This window comes from Corvus moneduloides, chromosome 6, assembly GCF_009650955.1.
Source record: "Corvus moneduloides isolate bCorMon1 chromosome 6, bCorMon1.pri, whole genome shotgun sequence".
Taxonomy (NCBI): domain Eukaryota; kingdom Metazoa; phylum Chordata; class Aves; order Passeriformes; family Corvidae; genus Corvus; species Corvus moneduloides.
In genome coordinates this window covers 10,980,085-11,002,751 of record NC_045481.1, presented here as the reverse complement: position 1 = coordinate 11,002,751, position 22,667 = coordinate 10,980,085, and the positions used below count along the sequence as shown (strand labels likewise).

The 22,667-nt window shown below is 36.5% G+C and overlaps 1 protein-coding gene across 2 annotated transcripts in view; it reads left to right on the top strand.

Moving 5' to 3' along the window:
* The window catches only part of PPP2R5C (protein phosphatase 2 regulatory subunit B'gamma), a 79,349-nt gene that overhangs the window by 37,356 nt on the left and 19,326 nt on the right, over positions 1–22,667 (top strand). For both annotated transcript variants that reach the window (XM_032111373.1, XM_032111375.1), the window contains 4 exons: positions 12,373–12,572; positions 19,874–19,984; positions 20,599–20,691; positions 20,788–20,918. In XM_032111373.1, coding sequence (XP_031967264.1) covers positions 12,373–12,572; positions 19,874–19,984; positions 20,599–20,691; positions 20,788–20,918 — 535 coding nt within the window. The remainder of the gene's footprint in view (positions 1–12,372; positions 12,573–19,873; positions 19,985–20,598; positions 20,692–20,787; positions 20,919–22,667) is intronic.

Here is a 22,667-nt window from a genome sequence, read left to right as displayed (position 1 = left end):
AAAGCCTCCACCCAAGATGGATGCTGAGTCACGGGTTTTTCACACTTTTGTAAGTTTGGTCCATTTGCATATCAGGGTTAATTCTCCAAACCTAAGGCATCACTGTGTGCTATCAAATACTGTTAGCTGCTGAAACTGCAATGTAAACCACACAGATTAAGTGAGCACCAGCAATATTTAATAGATACGGGATTATTTGCATCATATGCAGACAGGATGTTCATCTGGGGGAGGTGGCTTTTATGCTCTAACCTTCATGCTGAAGGTGGACAGCTCATTATCAGTGAAAGCAGAGTCTCAGCAGCCTCACGAAGCCGGTGCCTGCCCTCTGTGTGCACCATCCTGTCTCAAGTGATAAAACTGAGATAAATGCCATGTTGGGTGCGTGATGTTTTCAAGCCACATCCGCACATCCTCTAGTCAATTCCACTTAATGCACATCAAATCATGTGGTACCATTTCTGCTATAACTTGCCAATTAAGCTTTCTTTTATAAAAGTATCGTTAAACTTCAGGGTGCGGTCTGAGTCTGGGTTGTTATCAGTAGTGGAAGTGACAGTTTCTGTCAATTTTCATAATTGCTCTTGTTACTAAGAGTGATATGAATTTTATGAAGTAAATATTTTCTTTGTAAGTTACACAAAGAAAAAATTATACATTAATGTAAAATTTAAAAACTAATTTTAAAATTGTTCATTTGTGACTTTTCTAGTTGTTTTTAGAAATCTATTCATTTGAAGCACTTTTTCATTTTAGGGATTTTTATGGATGGTTTTTAGTTTGCATTTTGGATTAAAGCTACCAGCTGTGTGGCTTCACACAGCCTCTAGAACCAAATTCTGTTACTGCTTTTATATTTAAAGTGAATGGATAACAATGTCAGTGGTGTTTCAAAGGTATCCTGTGTTCATTCAAGTCATGTTGGAAAGAAAACTTGAACAAAATTATCAAAGCCTGCAAAAAAAAAATGTGGTGTCTGTTCGTTGGGTGCAGTAAGTTTTTCTTCAAAAAAGTTTTCCAAACAAACTAGTCTTAACACTAGAATCTTTCTTCTGACCTATTCCCAGAATATTTTTGTATCTTTTGCTCTTATTACATCTAATCTTCTATATAAACTGTCTTAAAATCCAAAAATTGATGCACGGAGTTTTTTTGAGGACTGTCTTAAAGTTAATTGCATGCTATAAAAACCGGGTTGTTCTTGTTCCAGTACAAAATTAAGATTTTATTGGCTTTTGAATTGGAATATAACACATCCTCTCAAAGGCAAAATTTTGAGTGTAGATATTTTACTGCGTAACTTTTCTCTCTTCATATTATTGGAAACTCAGTAATCATTAATGTATCTTAAAGAATAAAGCATTCTAAAGTTTGTAGCTAAATGGAAGAAATTAGAACAAGTTGCTTTCATTGCACGTTAAATCTTCTGTTTAAAAGGGAAAATGTAAATAAAATAGAGTATTTGGGGAAATGTGCTGGGAGTGTGATGTCTTAACATGTCCAGGACTTCTGGACATGTAGCAGGGAGTCAGTCTTGGATTCATAGCTAATACAGCCAATCAGTTTGTTTGTGCCCTGTAAATTTACAGATTTCTTGAAGGCTCCAATTTAAATGTATTCCATATTGCAGTTCGTTCTTTCTGCTGTGTGAGAGGGGTGGAAATCTAGTGGAAATTGTCAGCAGAATGTCAGCTTTTCTGGCAGCTGAGCAATATTAGGGACACTGCTGCTAATAGGTACATTTTCAGTTCTTCCTGAATTCCTTTGTGAGACTGAAGATTAGTTTGACCAGAGGCTGAAGACATCTGCTGAAGCAAACATGTCTTGTTTTCAGACAAATATGAGGAAAATAATGTTGGATTGTGCAGGAATAATTTTTGGGTTAAATGGGAAATTATTCCACGCTTAATTCTTGACAAGTGCGCAGGTATATAGCATCTTTAACCTTCTTAAATGTTGAAAGCATGTATTTTAGCAGATTTTTACATGGGCATAATTAGCTTTCTACTTTGAGTCAAAACTTACCTTGCTTAGAAAGTAATTTTTATTTCCTAACAGGGAACTACTCATAATTGATCTTGGCATTTGACATGGCCGGCATTGACATCTAAGCAAGTTACTGACGTAGTTCTAAATATATTTCTTTATTTTCTTACCAAATCATTGTTGCTATGCTGCTTGATCATTTCTTTTACCTGTATCACCTCACACAAGGCAGCTAAGTTTCACAGGGTGTGGGACTAAGAGAGGGTTGTTTATGCCAAAAATTGAGGAAAACTATGCACTGAATTGAAAGATAGGGGTTTTTACAGTGGATTTAAAAAAAAAATAACCAAACCAACAAAACCAACACCAACAAAACCCCAAACAATCAAAGAAGAAAACAAGCCAACCAAACAAAAACCCTACCACAGCACCCCCAAAAAAACCAAATGCATACCAAAAAAACCTGTACTAAAGATAAACTTGTAGTCTATTGAAGTCTATTAAGAAATTGATCTCAAGAAAACCACAAAAGCCCTGTTGATTTCTGGTTTAAACACTCTTGCATATCATTACAAAATAATGTGTGACAATTTGGGATGATTTTAAATGTTGGTCAGCCATTCAGGACCTTAGTTTGCATCTCAAGCTCAGTGTGACCTGTGCTGTTTAAGCTCTTTCTATGAAAAAAGACTTACCCTTCCTATTTCTAATTTTAAATAGATTGGAGAATTTAGAAAACTAAGTCAGGGTTGTCATCAAGGAAGGTTTATGGAAGATTTTGTTAATTTCAAATAAATGTTTGTTTCAGACAAGCAAGGAAGTGCTTATAACTTAACTAAAGTTCCTGCATGAGGGCTGGGCATTTGCTTTAGGTTAGAGTGTGAAACATACCAGTTTAATCACAGGAAAGCCAAGGTGGGGGGGGGGGGGGCTTTTCTTCCTGCTTCGTAATTTATTGTGTCATCTATCTCTAAGCCTACACATGACCCAGCTTGTGATACCTGTTAATGATTCTTCCAAGTGTCGTCATGAAGTTCGCCTATTTTGTCATTCAGAAGCATCCAACAGAAAGCAAGCAGTAGCTCCCAGGGTTAGCAAATGTGTACAGGGAGTGAGGAGAGGTGGTGGCAGACTAACAGGCTCTGGAGAAGGAGCCAAGTTATTTTACATTTTGCCAGTTGAGTGTTCTTTGAATTGTATTTATCATGGATGTGTGACAGGTACTGTTGATTGACAGGTTACTCAGATTCAGAGCAGTATCTGACTAGAATTAGGGGGTTGGTGTGTGGAGTTCGGGTGTGTTTAAGGAAACAGCCCATTTGCTTATAGCAGATGGTTAGGCTTGATAAGCTGATACTTATTTCATCCAAGCATCCAAAGTGGCAGAGTTTATTCAGTCGTTCATGTGTTTCTTCAGTTTACTTAATATAAATCTTCTTCTGAGTTACACCATGCACTTCAGTTATGATACAGAACATAATTCTGGTCTAGCCTCATGAGAGTAGTGCTTCATTTTCTCAGAGGCTGTGACATATATTTAAAACCGATTTTAAAGTTTTCAAACACATTTGAAGATGTAGGATAATTTGGTTTGTACTACTCCATGAGAATGGATTCAAACACACTCTAGTGGCTATGGAATTGAGGGGTTTTCTCCTAGTGTTTTGTATATAAAAGTTAGATTTGCTGTCATATTAATTGTATGTGTGCCAGAAAGCTTTACTGAGAGTTGTCTGGTTTCTCTCTTTCCCTGTTAGGACACTTTTTTTCTTCCATTGTCTATTTGATTAACCTCCTTGCCATTTTTCTCCCTAATTTTCAGGTAGAATTTCCATTTCATTAGTTCAAGCCCATTTCGGCTTGTTTCACATGTCATTTCCTGTATAAGCATTCCTGTTTTCCTCTTTATGCTACATTGCTTTTGAAATATTTATAGAGTTATCACTTTCACTTTTCACTTTGTTTTTAAACATTTTAATATAGTGTAAAAATCTTTAAGAGGATATTTGTAATCATAGTTTAGAGAAATATTTTTAAAATTTCACATGGCTTCTAATAAAACAGTTGACTTCTGATAAAACTCTTTGTAAAGCAAGAGCTTAGTTCAGCATGGCATTGGTCTGCTTTTGAAAAATCATTAGCTAATTTGGTGTGTATATTATTCACTGTTGATCTACTCTTATCATCATTAGACTTATGATATACACCTGGAAAAAAGTAATTTCAGTGTCTCAGGTTGTTTAATATGCAAAAATTATGCCATATAGTTTAAAATTACAGCAGACATTTTTTCCTATTTCATTATCAATCATTCCTTAAAATCTCCCATCTTAAATCTTTGACAGTTAAATGCATTACTTAGTTCCTCTATCCTCAAAACCGCGGTGTAATCTCACAGTTAGGAGATAGCTGCCACCAGATCTGGATTCTCCAAGGACTGGAGCTTTCAGAGGGGATTAGTGTTGTAAAGCACCTGCTTTGAGCTTCATTATGGGACTGACAAAACATGTGTTTCCCATTCCTTTCAGGCTTTTTTAAGCTGGGGGGTTCTTGAGGTGTTGTCTTTTTTTTTTTCTCTCTCTTTTTTCCAGTTGCTATTTAATTAGTCTGGTAATAGCTCATTTGATTCTAACAGCCCTTCTTTTTTTCATTACACAGAAAAATATATTACATTAAAAGCCTCATAATCAAATGAAAAGTCACTCTTAAATAATAATTTTGACAAGAGATTTCTTCATGTGGAAACCAAAAATGTTAAATGCTATGTACCTTAATGAATTGCATCATGTTGCTCTTGCCTTGCCCCCCAATATCATAGAATTATATCATTAAATGGTTTGGATTGGAAGGGACCTTAAAGAACATCCAGTTCCAACCCCCCTCCCATGGGCTGGGACACCTTCCACCAGAACAGGTTGCTCAGAACCCCATCTAACCTGGCCTTGAACACTTCCAGGGATGGGCATGCACAGCTTCTCAGCCCAGCCTGTTCCAGTGCCTCACCACCCTTGCAGTAAAGAATTTCTTCCTAATATCTGGACTAAACCTGCCCTCTGTCAGTTTAAAGCCATTACCCCTTGTCCTGTCACTCGACTCCCTTGTCAAAAGTCCCTCTCTAGCTCCCTTGTAGCCCCTTTACATACTGGAAGGTGCTATAAGGTCTCCGTCTCCCCAGACTCTTCTTATATCCAGAAGAACCCCAGCTCCCGCATCCTGTCTTCACAAATGAGGTGCTCCAGCCCTCGGAGCATCTTCATCACCCTTTTCTGGACTCACTCCAGCAGGTCCCTGTCCTTCCTGTGTCAGGGACCCTGGAGCTGGGCACATGATTAAGGCTATTTTCATACACAAGCTGTCATAGGTGAAATAACTTTTTTATTGTAAGTGAAGTTACAGCTTCATCTAGGCTGAAGATTGGCATAGAAACAGTGTCAGTGCTGTTGCTTTATTAATTTAAAGCTCGAATGTGTATTACTACACAGAACTTGTTTGATGGTAAGAAGACATCTTTAAATAAGATGGAGTACCTCAATGTCCAAGAAATTGAACTACTTGAAAATTAAATAAAAAGCAGCTTGCTTTTGGATTTTAGGTAGAAAATGTGCCACATATTTATAAAGTATTGTTTTTAAACCTTATTTTCTGTCAGTATTTAGGGAAGTAGTTACTATATTTTGTGTATCTATCACATTTTGGGTGTCAGCTTTTCAGGTGAAAATGTGAAACAGTGGCAGATAAGAACAGTGTGATTTCTCCAAATACAGGGAGATGAAAGGCAGGGTTTTTTCCAGTTACAAATTTCTGTTATCTGAAGAACAGCCAAAAGGTATTTCTGGCAGCAGTTTAGTTCTTTGGGTGCAGAGGAGTTGACATTAGCAGCTGTAATTGCAGCCGGTTCTCATTCTCCTGTCTCTGGAGTACCTGCACAGGTACTGAACATCATGGGGCTGCATCAGGGCAGCTGATGCAGATGAAGGATGCACTTCGGAAGTTTTGGTTCACTGTCTTAATTACTTCCTGAGACTGGAAACTTCGCTTGTGCACCCACCTACTCTTCTCAGCTCACCTTCTAACTGGCCTTGAACAAAATAACTTTACTATGATAATAACTGGTTGGAATACTTAAGTGTTTTCTTGTAATCCTTATGGAAGCTCTAAGTACCTGTAAAATATTTTTAATTACTGATCAGGAGTTGTTTGGGAGTCATGAGCTTGTTGTAGATGAGACAAAAAAGTACTCTTCAGTGTCCTGTTTCTGATCAGAAATGTGTTAAGTGTTTCAAAAAAAAAAAAAAGCAGGTTTACAGGTCTCCTACATGGTAATTGGAGAAAGACCTTAAACTTAAAGCTCAATTCTTTTAGAGTAGCCTGTATTCTTTACGACACTTTACAACACTGACATGTACATCCCTTTATCTTCAATAGTGAGATAAGGAACAGAAGTTCGTTCCTGTTCTGTGCCACTTAAAATGTTTATATGCGGTGCTCTCTTGAGCTTAGTACTAGCACTCTGTTTTTCCGTGAGTGTTCCTGTGGCTTTGGACACTGGTAATTTTTCTTCTTTTAAGCATTTCTTTTGGTGAAGAAATGTTTCTGCAGGGTCAGTAAATAAAACAATATAAACAGCAGTATTTTCTATGTATTTGTTAGTCCAGTGTATCCATACAACATCTTGCCTGCTTTGAGTTATCTGGAGCCAAACTCCCACTACTAGAGTTGCTACTTATAGTATAAAATGCATTGTGTGTAATTATAGTACTTTCTTGTATTCCTTGTGGGTTTTTTAATATGCTGCTAGAAGTAATAGCTTTAATTAAATTTGTTCATGCATGAGTTGGAAGTTTTCTTCCATGTGCCACCCACTTATTTCCAATATCATGTGTTAGGATACAATTCTGTTAATGGGAGACTGTCACCTTTAATTAGTGTTAATTATTGTCATCATGATTTCAATAAAATCACTGAAAACTATAAAGTTTGTCACATAATAGAAATGCAATAAAAATCATTCCAGAATAGTGTTTCTTGCTTTGAATTAGGATGGTAATTAAACTGTTTCAAAATAAGGTAAATATTTTAAATGGAATTTAAATGTTCGTTTTATCGAACGAAATCAAATGTTCGTTCAGCTTTTATAATATTTTTTCTGGTTTTTTTCTGATTCTTCTCATTTTTAAGGACTTGATCACTAGTTTTGGAAGAAGTGCTAGTTCTGGTAAACCCATGTTTTGACAGATGATGTTCTTTCCATACCGTGTAGCTCCTCTGCCTTCGTGTCTGGCAATTTCCATTTCTCTTACTCAAGGCACTGAACTCTGTTCTTTGAAAAAATGCTGCCATGGTATTGTCAGCTGAAATGTTTTAAGAGAACATTGCAAGATACTTGACTCCCCGTGTTGAAGTCCAACTATACAGGGCATATTACAAAGCTTGACTAAAGCTTTAATGCTGCTTTTTTTGCCAATGAACATCAAAATTGAAATGCACTATACTTCTGACCAGCAGAAGGGACCACGTGACCAATAAATTTAGGGATATCTTCTGGATAGTACACTGCTTGACAGTTAAGTGTTGTTTTTCCAAATAGTTAACAATTCTAGTCCTTCATTAGGGTTGCAGACACATTTCATGAGATGTATTGTCTGCTTGCAAGCAGGAGTCGTCCTACGTGCTTGGGCTTTTGCTCTGTACCAGTGTATTAAAGAAGCAGTTACTTTCAGCAATGGTTTATGGGGTTTTTTTCTGTGACCTTGTTTTTGCACATGCTCCTTCTCTTTTGTGTGATGATACTCTTTGGCTTAAACTTGTGTGTGTGTTTCTGTATGAAAAAAATCTAGCTGCCCATCTGAAATGAGAGGAGTTTTATTTACTGTGTGCACATAGTCCTGACTGGTAGCTGTGGATATCTGACAGTTGTAAAGAAAAAAGAGCTACTTTTCTTTCAATGAAATAGGGAGCTGTCAGCCAACCAAATCTGGTACCTCTGCTAAGCTTTTATATGCAGGTAAAAAAGTATTCGCACAACTGAGATTAATTTTGTCGTGTGAATGTATTTTTTGCAAGTTGTCAACCATGTCTCTTGTTTTCTGCTTTCAAAATGATGGAACATAGTGAGTTTTATTGGCCACAAATTGTGTTTTGTGATAGGAATTGCATCAGCTCTTCTCTGTGTCAGGACATGACCTAAAACTTGAAATTATACCTTTATTTCGGTTCCAATCTGTACTAGAAATCAGCTGTTTTATGTGAAAGCTCTGGGTCACCCACTTTCCCTGACTTGCCTTTTGTCCTCCATTCAGGAACTATTACATTATACTGTTGTCACAGAAAAATGGGCTTCAATGAAAAAGGTAGGGAATGGATCTATCATCAGTGCCCAGTTATGTCACAATTACAACATAAACATAAAAATATAATTTTTAGATTTGAAGGAACATAAAAAATATAATTGAGAAAACAGTAAGATCTCTACAGTCCTACAAGGCAAAAATATTTGTGCGTCATATAATACTGAACATAAGCTCAGGCACTGAAAACATGAACTTCAGTGCTCTCTGGTTTATTTTTAGTCTCGCTAATTTTCTTTAAAACCAGAAAAAAATTGTTTTAATATGAAGACAGGGAACATCTCGATTTGTTAGAATATTAGCAGTGTTTTAGTTCTTTAGCTAGTCTGTACATTACAAAAGAAAAGGTGGAGGTGGTAGCTGCTGGGTGCAAACCGATGCCACATCCTGGCTGAGAATCACATGAGGTCTAGGACAGCTACCGGTGTGAGGTCTGTTTGCAGTGAACTCACACAATAGGAGTTGCTGAAGACATGCCTGAAGCTTCCAAGGAATCTGTTTCCATACAGAGTTCAGTGTTGGAATTCCAGCTTTTCCGGCTAATTTTTTGTGTTCTGCTAAGGCACTTGGTAGCTGAGTACCTGATCTTTACCTTGCTGTTTCAAACTGAAATATGGACTGAAAGTGCTGCCTTTCAGAGTGAGATACTGGTCTAGTTAATCTGATAATAAAAGCACAGCTAGTATCAGTTGTAAAGTGGAAAGTAACTTATACTCATCAGTATATAGACAGGTCTGGCAAGGCCACAGACTAAGATTATGTTGAAAATTTTAAGCAGAATAGCTATTTCTGTATTGATACTGTTAAACAGAAGGGGCAGAACTTGGATATCTCTAGGTTGTGTAACTTGATCCAACAGTTATCCTGTGACTGTAAGCAAAAAAACTCTGAAAAACCCAATCAGGACAAAAAGCTGATCTCTCTGGCCCAGAGACTTACCTTGTTCTCATAATACCTACCATCTTTTGATACTTTTTCCAGTGTATATTTCTCCCTTACAAAAGGGACAGTAGGATAAATGATGCAGGCTTAGGCATAAAACATGCCGTAACAAATTTCTGTAAAGCTGTGTCGGGAACTGATGGACATTCAATCCAAATATAAGACTGACCTTCTTTGGGATTATGAAAAAATGTTCTTCTGTTCCAGTGGAAGACCAGAAATAGTACTCACTTAAGGTATGAGTACTGATAGGGATAAGTGTTTGGAGTGAATAAGAAGTCTGAAGATTATTCTACTGCTACTGTTTAGACGCAAGTCCTGTGAACATTATGTAAATAGTTGGCACCAGTTGGGGGAAGGAAGCAGAATATATGGGGATTTGGTTTGATTTGGTTGGATTTGGAGTGATGGTGTTTGGGGTTTTTTTTAAAAAACATTGCTCAGTGAATAGCTCTAAGTATCAGTTCTGGTGTAATTTTAAGGAGTAGCTTCTGAATAATTATAACCTTCCCACAGTCACTGGGGAATGGAGCACCAGAGTTGCACAAGTAGGGAATTTTTTTCCTTAATGTCAATGTCTTGGGGTGACTTTGTGATGTGTATCCCCTATCGCTTCCCCATGCCCAGAAAACAATTTTGTGCCTTTCTGTGCCTTTAAACTGAGCCTGAGAGGGGGGAGAGACAAAACCGAGGGAACTTTGTAAGCAGTTTGTTTTCATGTTTTCAAGGACACAGAGATAGCAAGGGCTCTGTGTTCAGCTGCGGCAGTGGAGCAAGAGTGGGGAAAGCGCCCTGCTTGCTTTCGGCCAGTTTTTTTCGGCTCCTTTTTCTTTCTCCGGAGAGAGACGGAGAGTTGAACTTTTGTTTTCCTGGGACTTTGTTTTATGCCAGTTAATGAAGCAAATGGAAGTGAGGGGTTATCGCTTAATTGAAGTGGAAGGCGATTTAGAAATCGGCATGCAGTTAACTGAAAGAACGTAACCAGATAGCCCCTGGCACATGGCTGAGGATAAATGACTTGTTGGGTGTCCCAGAGTTGCTCTGCAGGTGTGCACACATGCTCTGCACAAAAATTATGGGCTACTCAAGTCAGCTTCTTAACCACTTTCTGCTTGGTGTCATGCTGAAATAATCCTTTCAAACCTTAAAAGTAGGGATGATCCTGGTTTCATGGCAACTACTCCAGACAAATACTAGAAGAGATGTGAGGTCCAGACACTTTAAAGCTGTGGATGAACGCTTCTAGAGGGGGTTGTGTCTCACCCAAATAAACAAAACACAGTTCATTAGGAATATGGTTCTCAGTCTATATAAAGAAGATCTCTCAAATAATGAGGGTGACTGGGGTACTTAAAATAGTTAAGCCACTTCAGAATAAATGGCAAGGGAGTTGGCTTTCCTAGTTGAGGGTGTTTCTTGACCCTCTTAGTTGTCAGTCTTTAACTTTCACTATTAGTGGTAATTACATCTTTAATGCTTCCTCTCCTTTAAAGTTTGTGTACTGTAATCACTGTAATCGTATGCCCATTACTTGTATAATTATAGTCTGTACTTAGGCTTTGGATTTTGTGAAGTATGCATTCATAGCACAATATCCCTGAGTGTAACTGTTGTTAGGCTTCAGGTTGAACCATTTTCCATTTTTCAGTTAATTGGGAAAAGGTAATCACTCCAACCACTTTGTATGTCTGAGACTTTCTACATTCAGGTCATAAATTTGGCTGGCTTTCGGTATGCAAACTGCTCAATTAATTACTTTTTTGATATTTTCTCAGGAGAAATTATTCATTACTATAGGTTTTTAATTCAAATAAACAAAAGCATGGGTATTCAGATACCAAATTTGTCTGGGTTTGTTCACGGCACTGGACAGGAATTTTGGTTTATTTGTCAGAAAGTTGTTGCTCTGCATAAGGACACCTGTTATCTAGCACCTTGTTTCTACTTCTAGAATTCTTCACTGTCTCAGGTGTCTTGGTGACACTGAAGTCTAACTGGTTGTGGTTTCTTTCATGAATGCTACATTTTTATACCGTATGTTCTTTAGAGCTATTGCTTTACAGAGTTTTTTTTACTGGAATTACTCTTCAGAGCAATTAGGTGCATGTAACTTTAAAAAAAATTGCCAGCTGTTTTAGACCAAATAAGTCTTCCAGGTTTATTATAACAAAAATACTTTTTAAAGCAACTTCTCTTTGAGAGAGAGGAGCTATTCCAGCTTTGTTATCATAAGAAGTTTTTCAGGCACTTACAAGGAGAGCAACTCATATTTAAACAACTGGACTGTTGTAGATATGTTGCACATTCAGGTCATTAGATTGTACATACATGTGCTTGTATTCAGTAATACCACTTGAAATACTTGGATGGTAGCTCTTGCTGCTTGTGTAAGAAAATGCTAGCATTTTATGATACTCTAAGGAAAAAGTCATCAACTGGAAGAAGTGGGAGTAAATTGCAGAACTATTTACAAAGTCAATCTAGTCCTATTTTTAACATGTTATTACTGTCTTAGCTAACAATAAAGAAGTCATTATGCAGAAACATAAAATGTGTTATGGTCTAAACTTAGGCAGGCTCTCTGTGGTGTATTCACATTTCATCTCTTAAGCTTCGTGCTGTAGTCATGTGGCCATTTTAATTCCAGACGAGTTTTTGCTGCAGTCAAAACATGCTACTGCTTTCTTTACCTCTGGCCAGTTTTCTAGTATTTCCTAAATGTTTAAGTCCTGATACTGGAAGCTTTTGCATATATAATTTGTAATCTCACATATATCCATCATTTTAACAGCTCATGGGATTACTTAAGCAAAACACAAAGCACATGCCGGCATTTTTTCAAGTATGTATTTTTTCCATGCAGTCCCTGTTTCTGGCAAGGCCAAGTTATGCATCAGTGTTGCAGTTTTTTAAATCATCCTGACATGTACAGCATATTTCGGTGGGGTTCATACGCAGGAAGTTGTGTGAGGATTTAGAAAGTTTGCTTGTAGTCTTAAGCACTTCTATACCTGTGTTTCACAAAGTAAAAATGGGGAGAGGAGTGAAATCCACTACCATATAATTTAAATATTGTATAATTATTTTCACTTTTCAGATGTTCCTCCAGCGGATCAAGAAAAGCTTTTTATCCAGAAGTTACGACAATGTTGTGTACTTTTTGACTTTGTTTCTGATCCACTAAGTGACCTAAAGTGGAAGGAAGTAAAACGAGCAGCTTTAAGTGAAATGGTAGAATATATCACACATAATCGCAATGTGATTACGGAACCTATTTACCCTGAAGTAGTACATATGGTAAGTGATTTAACAATGAGAACTTTATGTTTTATAATGCAATGTCGATTCTTCAGCTGTATCACTTTATCTTAAGAAATTTTGCTGAAATCTTCAGAAAAGATCAACTCTGTTTGCACATCTGCAAAAGAATAAGAGGGCTTTGAAATTTTATTGCCAGGGTTGTTTTTTTTTCTTTGTAAGATAGAAACTAGACAAATATATGAAGCAGAATTAGATGATGGTTTAAGTTGGTAAAAATAAAATCTTGTATTTAAAAAAAAAAAAAAGTGTTTATTTTCTTCCCCATAAATCTTTTTTGGAATAGGTGTTTATAAAAATTGGGAGGGAAGTTAAAAAAGAATTATATATACATATATAGTTAAAAAAACATGTAAATTGTAAAACTGGAATTTTAAAAAATTGGAAGATTAGAATTAAGATCACCTGTGCAAGCTTGACATTTGTTGTCCTGTTCAGTACCAGAGACTGACTTTATTCTGTGTTCAGAGGTGAGAATGAGAGTCAGACAATAAAGTACACAGGATGGCAGATGAGGTTTCTGCTGGAACAAGTTATGTGAACCATTCAGACCTCTATTGTTCCTCCCTTCTCACTATCCAAATCCTGGCTAGCTAGACCTAGCTTATGTTTCTGTTGTGTGCAAGGCCTCTCCAGAGGAGGCGGCCACGAAACTACAGCAGAGTCTTTCAGCTCTCAGCATGGTGGTGACCAGACGCCAGTGGCCTGGAGTAGCAGTTGGCTCTGTAGCTGTTGTCTGCAAGACCCTGAGAACAGAAAGCATCTTTTGAAATTCCTGACTAATAAGCCTACAAGAAACTCTTGGCCACGTGTAACAGGATGGTTTTTCCTAAGGCTTCATAGCTTAGGGTGAATTTTCAGGGGGTTGAGAAAACAGTGCTTCTTTAACGTAAATTCAAATTCAGTGGTCCGTCTGCAAATCAGAGACCTTGAAGCTGCTTCAGAGATTCTAAGGTTTTATACTATGTAGGATGTTGCTTATGATGAAGACTGTTATCTAAATCAGCCATAAGTGTTTACTGATACAGAAGTTATTTTCATGAGAACTTAATGATTATATGATAATTACACATAACTGGATGTCAAACATGTACCCAAAGCATTGAGGATGGTTAATGTGGGATCATGACTTCCCCCATGTTTTGATAACTTATTTATATATCTGGGTTTTTTTCTAATTGATTGCTTATTTTGGAATACTTGACACTGTTGAAAAGAGAGACATGAAAGAAAATAAGCTTGCTGAGACTTTTTTTGGATAAAATGGAGTTCATGATGAATTCTTGAATACCAATGTCAGACTTTGGTGTTTGCTCTGTGCAAGAATTCTTAACTGCCCATATTTTATCACTTGTGCTTTCTATGCCTGCATTATCTTCCTCCATCAAACAGTTATGGCCAGAGTACCTTTGGCTGAGGAGAATATATACTTCCTTTGCTTTCAGATGCAGCCCAATGGTAATCAAGTCTGCACTTTGCTCAGTTGAACAAATCTTGCAGCAGAATTTGGCTGCTATCTTGATTGCCAGTGTTTTGCTGGTAGCATGCAGTGTCCAAAAATTACTTCCGTGAATTTAAAATGCTTTTTGTGTGCAAGGATCTAAAGGGTGTGGGGTTTCCTTGCATTGGTTTTACACAGCACTATGAGAGACACTTGTCAGTAAAGGCACCTGGACTGGCATTTTGAGGTTAAGTTCAGATAGGTTTTTTCCTTTGATCATTTATTGAAATAACTATATTCTTTCTCCAGTAGTGTTACAATCTTTCCTTTAGGCATGTATGTGTAGATTGTCATTTACATTTGCTAAATTCTAGCCATATATCTTAGTCGATTGCAGCAATTTTAAGGAAAATTAATGTAATGTCTTCGTGTACTTTCAAACTCTTCCAAGAAACAATGACAAGTTATGTGCTGCTACTGCCACTGAATTATATTAATAAGGAATAACATTTTCAGTAAAGTTATGAGGATTAAGAAATACTCAGATTTAAGAATGGTTCTCAGTTTGGAAAGTTTGTGGAGTTGGCAGGGAAATTGGGGTTTTGCTATGCTATTCTGTCAAACTTAAGAGCTTGAACATTACTTGTTTATGTACGTACATGTGTACATGCTAGATGTGTGTCTAAGTTCTGTTTGGTGTTATTAAATTATTATTTAGGCCAGTCACTTAGAGCAATGAATTTCACAGGTTATCCATTTAATAGAAATAAAAAAATGTTTCTTTTTCCATAGCTTCAAACATTCTTTCTCTCTGACAAAAGAAACATCTACCTTATAATCTGATTCTTCTCTATTCTTTATAATTCTTAATGCTTGTGTCATGTCTATCCACTCCACTCTCCTTTTTTTTGTACTTTAAGTATCCTGGACTAAATTATAATAAGATCTTTTCTTTAAGCTATGTGTTCATCTAGTGGCTTAGCCAATAATTTAATGTTAAGCCTAAGTCTATTTATCAAAAGGTATGAGAAATTAATTTGTAAAATGGATTTAATGTTCTTCTTCAGAGTGCATTCAAGAGTGTTTTCTCTTTCTTCCTCAAAGAGCCAGCTGATATGTCCTTCAAATTCGTTTTATATTTCTAAGCAAAGATGTCATGAAAAAGGAAATGTTTTATTAGCTACAAGTTCCATTTCTTAGGTATAATACAGTTAAGTACCTCTTCTCAAAATTACAACATGTGTAGGCAAATGTCTGAGTAAATTTTGTAAATGTACGTGATATATTTAGGGTTTTGTGACGACAAGCATCCTTTGCAGATTCTTACTTAGAAAAGAATATATGCTTTTTTTACCTCGGCTTTAGAAGAAAGCACGGCTTTATGAGAATATTCTGTTGTGCACTAGCACATAGGGTAGTACTACTTTTTTTTGATACTATATATAGAAGCAGATCTAATTCTATTCAACAACTGAAGTGGTTTTCACTGCAACTTTTCATGCATTATTAAAACTACATACTCAGTTATACCCATGTGAGCTTGAGGTTTTTGGTGGTTTTTTGTTTGGTTGGTTTTTTTGGTTTTGTTTCTGAAGGGGCGTTGCAGATGTGGTGTTTTCTCTCTTCAGTCTAGAATAAGAGAAATTGCTGTGAATAGAAGTGTGCTACTTGTTGCCCTATTAACTATTAGGTTGGCTTTCTTCATATGAATACATAAGGCACAGTCTTTCAGTTTATATGGCTATTCATTCAAAGCTGTTCACCTCAGGCTTCACTCAGACTGCTCAGCAGAAGGGAGGAGAAAATGTGTAGTATCTCTGATGCCTACTTGCTTGAAAATATTCTGTTGTTGTATGAAGTGGGCCACGAGAAAAGCAGGGTTTGTGACTACCATTACAGCAAATGCCCCTGTACCGGTAAAAATGCAGGTTGTTTGCTTTTCCTTTTTTGTTCTCCCATCCTCCTATGTCCTTTGAAGTCGAGTGTTAGTGCTGACAGCACAGACAGAATTTTGGCACGCTAGGCCGGTGTTCCTAAAGACTTTCATTTCGTAAGTTGGGGGCGGGGGGCTTGTGGAATTTTTGTCGTGGGGGGAGGAGCTGGGGAGGGAATGTTTTTCAGTTATGCTGTGTTCACTTATACTTCTGTGGGAAATTGGCCTTAGAGGAAATGAGGCTTTGCAAATTGTGTCTTGTCTGTTTGGTCAAAAGACTGAGAAGTTAGAAAAAAGATCAGCCATTTGATGGGTAAAGGACTCACTGATATTAATTCCTTGTAAATTTTCCTAAACCTCAGTGGCTTAATAGACAAGAGAGTTTCAGGTTTGTGCTTTCAATGCAAGATCCTGCAGCTTGATTTGAGCTTATCTGTATTCTGTTGGTCAAGGATATAAAATGCAAAACAGATCACATCAGGCTTCACTGGTTCCATTTCTCTTTCCATTTGCTGTTTTCAAAAATACAAAATAGAAAACTTTGTTGCTAACACCTGATAAGACACAGATTTTCTTTTTTATAGTGAGAGCCTGAGACTTTAAGAATTCTTTAGATAAGGTTATTCTTGCATTTTTTTTAACAACCTTAGCAAGTTTTAAATTTCAAGTCTAGTCTTCCTGGATTTTTTTTCTTGGAAACCCACTGATTATAGCAAATTTTCACTATACTTTTTAAATAAAGGTTAATCACTTGATGTCCATGCTTTTAAAAAGGGGAACATAAAGATATATCAGCTTTGCTTTTAATTCTCTGAAGTAGTAATTACTCTGACATGTCAGTCTTGGTGTGTACCACTTATGTCTCAGTTGCTGGAATGAAGGAATATTAGGAAGAAAAACAGAGCGTCAGGATGACTTTTCCCTCATGGGAATATAACGTAAGCCTTGCAGATTTAGCTGATGCAGTTTGATACTGCCTCCCACTGTCTGCTCAGCCATCTGTCAGATGTGAGATGGCAGGATAGCACATACATATGCTCCTTGGCCCTGCCAGTTAATAGGTAATTTACAGCATTGTTTTAAACTGGGAACGGAGATGTTAATGAGAAGAAGTCAGAATGTGAAGAGGGAAACATGGCATTGTTGCTTTTCCCAGAATCCCACCAAAGATGGGTGAAATGCATACCTCTGCAAAGAAACGTCTTTACAGCGAGACAACTTAGTCTGTCAGAGCTTTCTAGTAAATGTCATGTGATCAACAAAAGACCTTTGTTTGATGCTATTTAAAAAAAAAAACAAACCAACAAAAAGAAAAAAAAAAACAGCTCAGTAAAACCTGAGAAAACAGTAAAAATGTGCATATGGCACATATGTTTATTATCTATGGTGGAATTTGAACATTAATAAAGACTGAAATTTTGTCATAAAGAATAGATTTCTGAATAGCTACATTGTAAGCAAATTCAAACTTGGGTTTAAATTTTTTTCCTTAAATTGATCTGTACTTGTTGAAAGCGTAAGAACCTTTCAACTGATGCAAAAGAATGTTTTATTTATTTTATCCTCAAGTCATTCGTTCAGTGCAAGTGCCAGTGGAGGCATCTTTTATTCTCTAACTGGCCCTGGAGATCTCCTGTACTGGCATGTTTGCTGAGCCAAATACTGATTTTCTTGCAAAGGCTCTGTAAATGTTTCTGCTGTTCCTGGTGATGTAGCCTTCTGCAAATAATTTTCTTTATCCTGGCAAATCCGCTTCTCTGCCCTGTTGTCTCTTACTTGGCCAGACTTAGGAAATGTCTCCAGTTTTCTTCTAAATACCTGCAGAAAGACACCTCCAATATGTTACAGCAATAGAATATCAATAACAATGTGTAAGTTGACTCTTGCCAGTACTTGCGGTGCATATCTAGGATGGAGCCTCACTATGCCTTGTGCTGAAGCCCCATGCAGCCAGCTGCAGTTGATTTGATAAATCAATTTGGCACAGGATATAGCTCTCTGTTCAATGTAGTCATCATTCTTACCATGAACAAATGTCTACCAAAATTTATTTTAAAATATCTTGGTATTTTTTAAGCACAAAATTATCTGTTTATTCAAAAACAGAATTCACTTTAGTCTTGTAAGGAGAAATGGAATTGAACAGAATTTCTTTATGGAGCCTAATATGCCCAGTCATAATGAAGGGTCAGGACAATTCACCACTGTGGATTTGTTTTGACAGTCTTTTCCTTGCTTCTGCAGTGTGTTCAAGCTGCTGAGGGACTGGGGCATTTGTCTTAAAGGATCATTCTGAAGTAGCAGAGGGGATTTGGGACCATATACTAATTTGAATTGATCTCTGGTGTTTTTTGGTCTGTACAAAAATAAGATTAGATTGCTTGGTATTGGATTGATGATGAGTAAGCAAGAAAACAGAACAAGAAAGTCTGTTGAGCACACTTGCACTGCTAAACAGATGACCTTTTTCTACTTGCTCAGCAATTCGGTTGTCTCATATCAATGACTGCCCTACTGAGCATTCTGGATTGCAAGTGAAGTTAAGGAATTTGCCTCTTTTCAGTACTGACAGCCATAGCTGTCCTGCATATACAGATAAAGTCTTTCTCAGGTTTTCTTATTGGAGATACACCCAAACCTTACACTTGCACAATAAACCCCTGACTTGAACACACAGTAAAGTTTTAATTAACTCCTCAGGGTGTGAGAAGAACCATTTGTATCCCTAGCTAGCTATTCCATTCTTACCCACAAGGAAGCCAGCTGGTTTTGCTACCTGTCCTTACAGGTGGAGAATTTGGGATACTGCAGACCTTTTTAAAATCTTTGCACCGTTCTAGGTAAGGTGACTCTTGCGAATGCATGTTAAATTTATTCCCAAAAAGTCATGTAAGATTTTTTTAGTTCAGCCAACAAGTTCTTTTTACTTGTGTTTGTGTTTATATGCATTGTATGAATTAATATAAATGTGATTATTTCAGATTATATATTTTTATTTTAAAAAAATCAAGTTACATGCGTTTAGTGATGAGGTGGTTTTGTCTAGAATAGGACCTCTTAGAAAAGTTTTCATTCCATGTGTCGGGGAATGGGGATTTGTTTACTTTTTTATGGACTTGTAAACTTTCCTCATGCTTAAAGGTTTTGTGAAGAGTGCTGCTTTGATTCCTGCATAGTATGAATTTGTATCTAGTCAAGCACTTGGAAACACTAAAACACATGTGTATCAATAACTGGAAAAGCAATTCATGTTTGTAGACTGGTCCACTTTCATGAGGATGCTAAATGTTTTTCAGGGGGTTCAGAATTCAGACAGTGAAATACTGAAGGGATTAGGGTGCGTATTTCTCTCCCATCAATGCTCTGTAAGTCAGGTATATGGGCATGGTTTAAGAGAAATACCACTGGGGATGGTGGTATTGTGGAATTTGGTTTTGAAGTGTTCCCGTATGTGTGCAGCCACTTTGTGAAATGAAACTAATAATATTTTACAGAGAAGAACAGATGTGAGTAATCTTTGATTTGCGTCTCTACTTCTGACTTACATTTTTGCAGGTTGCTGCAAGGTCTTATAAAGTGTGTATGTATAAAAATGTTTGTGTAAACATTTTACGTACTTTTGCTTACATACATGTCTTTGTGTAGAGAGATCAAGACAGTATCCTCATAAAACACATCCTGACAGTAGTTTTGTGCTTTAAAGAGTACTGTGCGGAAAAGTGTCTCCAGGTTAGAAGTCTTTCAAACAGTTCCTCACTGTTTAAAATACTGCATTATATAGTTTGTATTTTTGCAAATGTTAATTGAAATAGTTCATGTAAAGAGTTCTTAGTCAAAACCATCTTTGAAATGTTTTTTATAGTCATTCACTTGTTTCAGAGTTCTTAAAGGCACATGTAATTTCAGTTTGCAGTTAATATGTTTCGAACATTACCACCATCTTCCAATCCAACGGGAGCAGAATTTGATCCAGAGGAGGATGAACCAACCTTAGAAGCTGCATGGCCTCATCTACAGGTACTTCATGGAGATTGAACGATCACAGTCTGTAACAGAATTTTGGCATTAAATTCATAGTTCTAAATTGTTTAGGTTATGTGTTTATCTCAAATCAATTACTTTTCTATGTAATTTTAAAAATGTGTTTCTTGAAATAAAACCGATAATCTTAAAAAAGAAAAAAAAATCAGTTGTTATCGGTTAAAGGCTCATTGTTTCTTGTGGTAGAGATGTAACTGCTGAGATTTTAAATGAGCTTCTATTTGTCACTATGAATGCTTTGATCTGGCTCTGGCACAGCTTTAGCTTTCAGAGGCACCGTGACAGAGAAGAAGAGAGAATTCTTAGAACATGTACTTCTGGGCACGATAAATATTAGATTACTGTGTGTCATTTGAGTAAAGAGCAATGATGGAGCTCAGCAGAATTTCAGCAGTTTAAAGAACCTCAAGTTCTTGTAATTTGTCATGAGAGCAAGAGCAAAGCTTTTACTGTGTGTTACATAGATAAATATAGCTAAAAACGTTTTGCTGTTCTGAGCAACTAATTATCAGTTTTAGTAATGTGATGCTTATAAAGTGATTCTTGTTTAAAAGACTAATACTGGTTTTCTTGTTGTTTATTTTTTCCAGCTTGTTTATGAATTTTTCTTAAGGTTTTTAGAATCTCCAGATTTTCAACCTAATATAGCTAAGAAATATATTGATCAGAAGTTTGTATTACAGGTGAGGTAAAAAAAGAAATTATTTAACTGCAAGCTCTGAATTGTTTTTACAATGCATTGGATTCAGTTAAAGTCCATCTTGTTTCCCTGTTTGCAGCTTTTAGAGCTCTTTGACAGTGAAGATCCTCGTGAAAGAGATTTTCTTAAAACAACTCTTCACAGAATATATGGGAAATTCTTAGGCTTAAGAGCTTACATCCGGAAACAAATTAATAATATATTTTATAGGTATGTCAACATCTTTGTATTATGGTGTGCATGTGATCAGGTATGCAATTAAAAGACTCCAAGACACTGCTAGCAATTTTTAAAATTCTTTGTATGTTTATACTCAATATTGCTACATCTAACAATAATTAATACCACTCTGGGAGATATAGATTAGGGTAGTCTTGCACATGGTGTAAATCTGGCAGCTGAAATTTGAGTTAGTATATGATTTAGTGGGCGGTTTAATATCTTTGTGGAAGGCTTTTTTTTCTTACTGGGTAGTAGTGTTTGTATTACAATAGTGCCTTCATAAGGTGTAGTTCTTCATAATGCAGAAAATGGGCTGAAATTGAATGACTGAGAGATCTGTAATTTGCTGGAAGGAACACATTTGCTTCCTCTTTCCTCAGAATTGAGATGTACAGTTGAGTTGTTGTGAAGTCTTTGTTGATCACCACAGAATGAACTGTAGTATTATCACTAATACAAAAAAAAAAGGAGATGAAAAATTAATCCCCTGTATTACCAAAGGTCTTTGGAAGTGTGTTTTTACTGCTTTTATGTCTAGTGTGAATGCAAGATTATGGTGCCTGTTTCAATTTTTTCATCTTGATATTCTTTGCTTTTCTACAAATAATTACGTTGTATGTCAGTTTTACACTCTTTCCATCATACTTCCCTTTTTCTCTACCCCTGTTTTAATCCCAAAATGAATGTGTGATGCTACCTCTTTAAGAAAATAGCAAAAAGCTGCCAGGCCCTCAGTGCCATCTCATGAATGGCACCCGGCAGTACCAGCTGTAGAGGGAGCTGATCTTCCCTGCCCATGGCAACAACTAAGCCTTTAGAAAATATACAGAGGAGCTACTTTAAAAAAATTAGTGAGCCTTTACTGTCTTGCAGTCAACTGCTCTTGACAGGACATGTGAAGAGCCAGTATATCCCAAGGAAAAAGTACAGGTGGATCTTAAAGATGCAGATTTTTTTTCCCCACACATGGATTTTATTAAATTAAATCCAAAATGCGTAATTTGGTCAAATATCCGAACCAGATGGTAAAACAGCATTGCAGTGCGTTATAGTGCACTTCTGCAAAGTGTTTTTATTTGCCACTTTGCTTTCAGAGATAATGGAAGCAAGGTCTTCAAACACAGATAGTTCTGGTGCTAAGTTTTTGAAAGACTTAAGAAATTATCTGGTCATTAGATCAACTTTGTATAGTTTATATATAAGAAAGTTCTCAATCTGATATGTATATGGAAAATTATATAATTTGCACAGCTACAAAGTTGTGGGAGGAAAAGTAAAGCCAACCACAAACTTACAGAAAAGCACACTTAGCTGTATAATATTTAGGAGCTCGAAGTTTAAAAATTTTGCATCCAAATGTAAATTGGTGCACTTGGATATGATCACCAAGGAGGGAAGTTGTTCCAGCTTCTGTCTTGAATTAGTGTATTGAGCATGATAAACTCTTCAGCTATGTGTAGAATTTTAAAAATATTTAATTCAATCTAAACCTTTTTGTATCAATGTCTTTAATTTTGCTTGGAATTGTTGTCCTGAATTATATGGAAAGGGTCTTTAAGCATTAAAAACTGTCTGTTCAAATATTCTGGATTAAAAGTAGCCATTAATACGTCAGCCTATGACAAATTTTCAAATTAAAAAATGCTTTCAAATTAGTGGAATTATTTTCTCCTAAGTGTAAATTTTTGTAACTCTGCAAATTACCTGAACCCATGCAGAGAACTTTGTCAATAAATT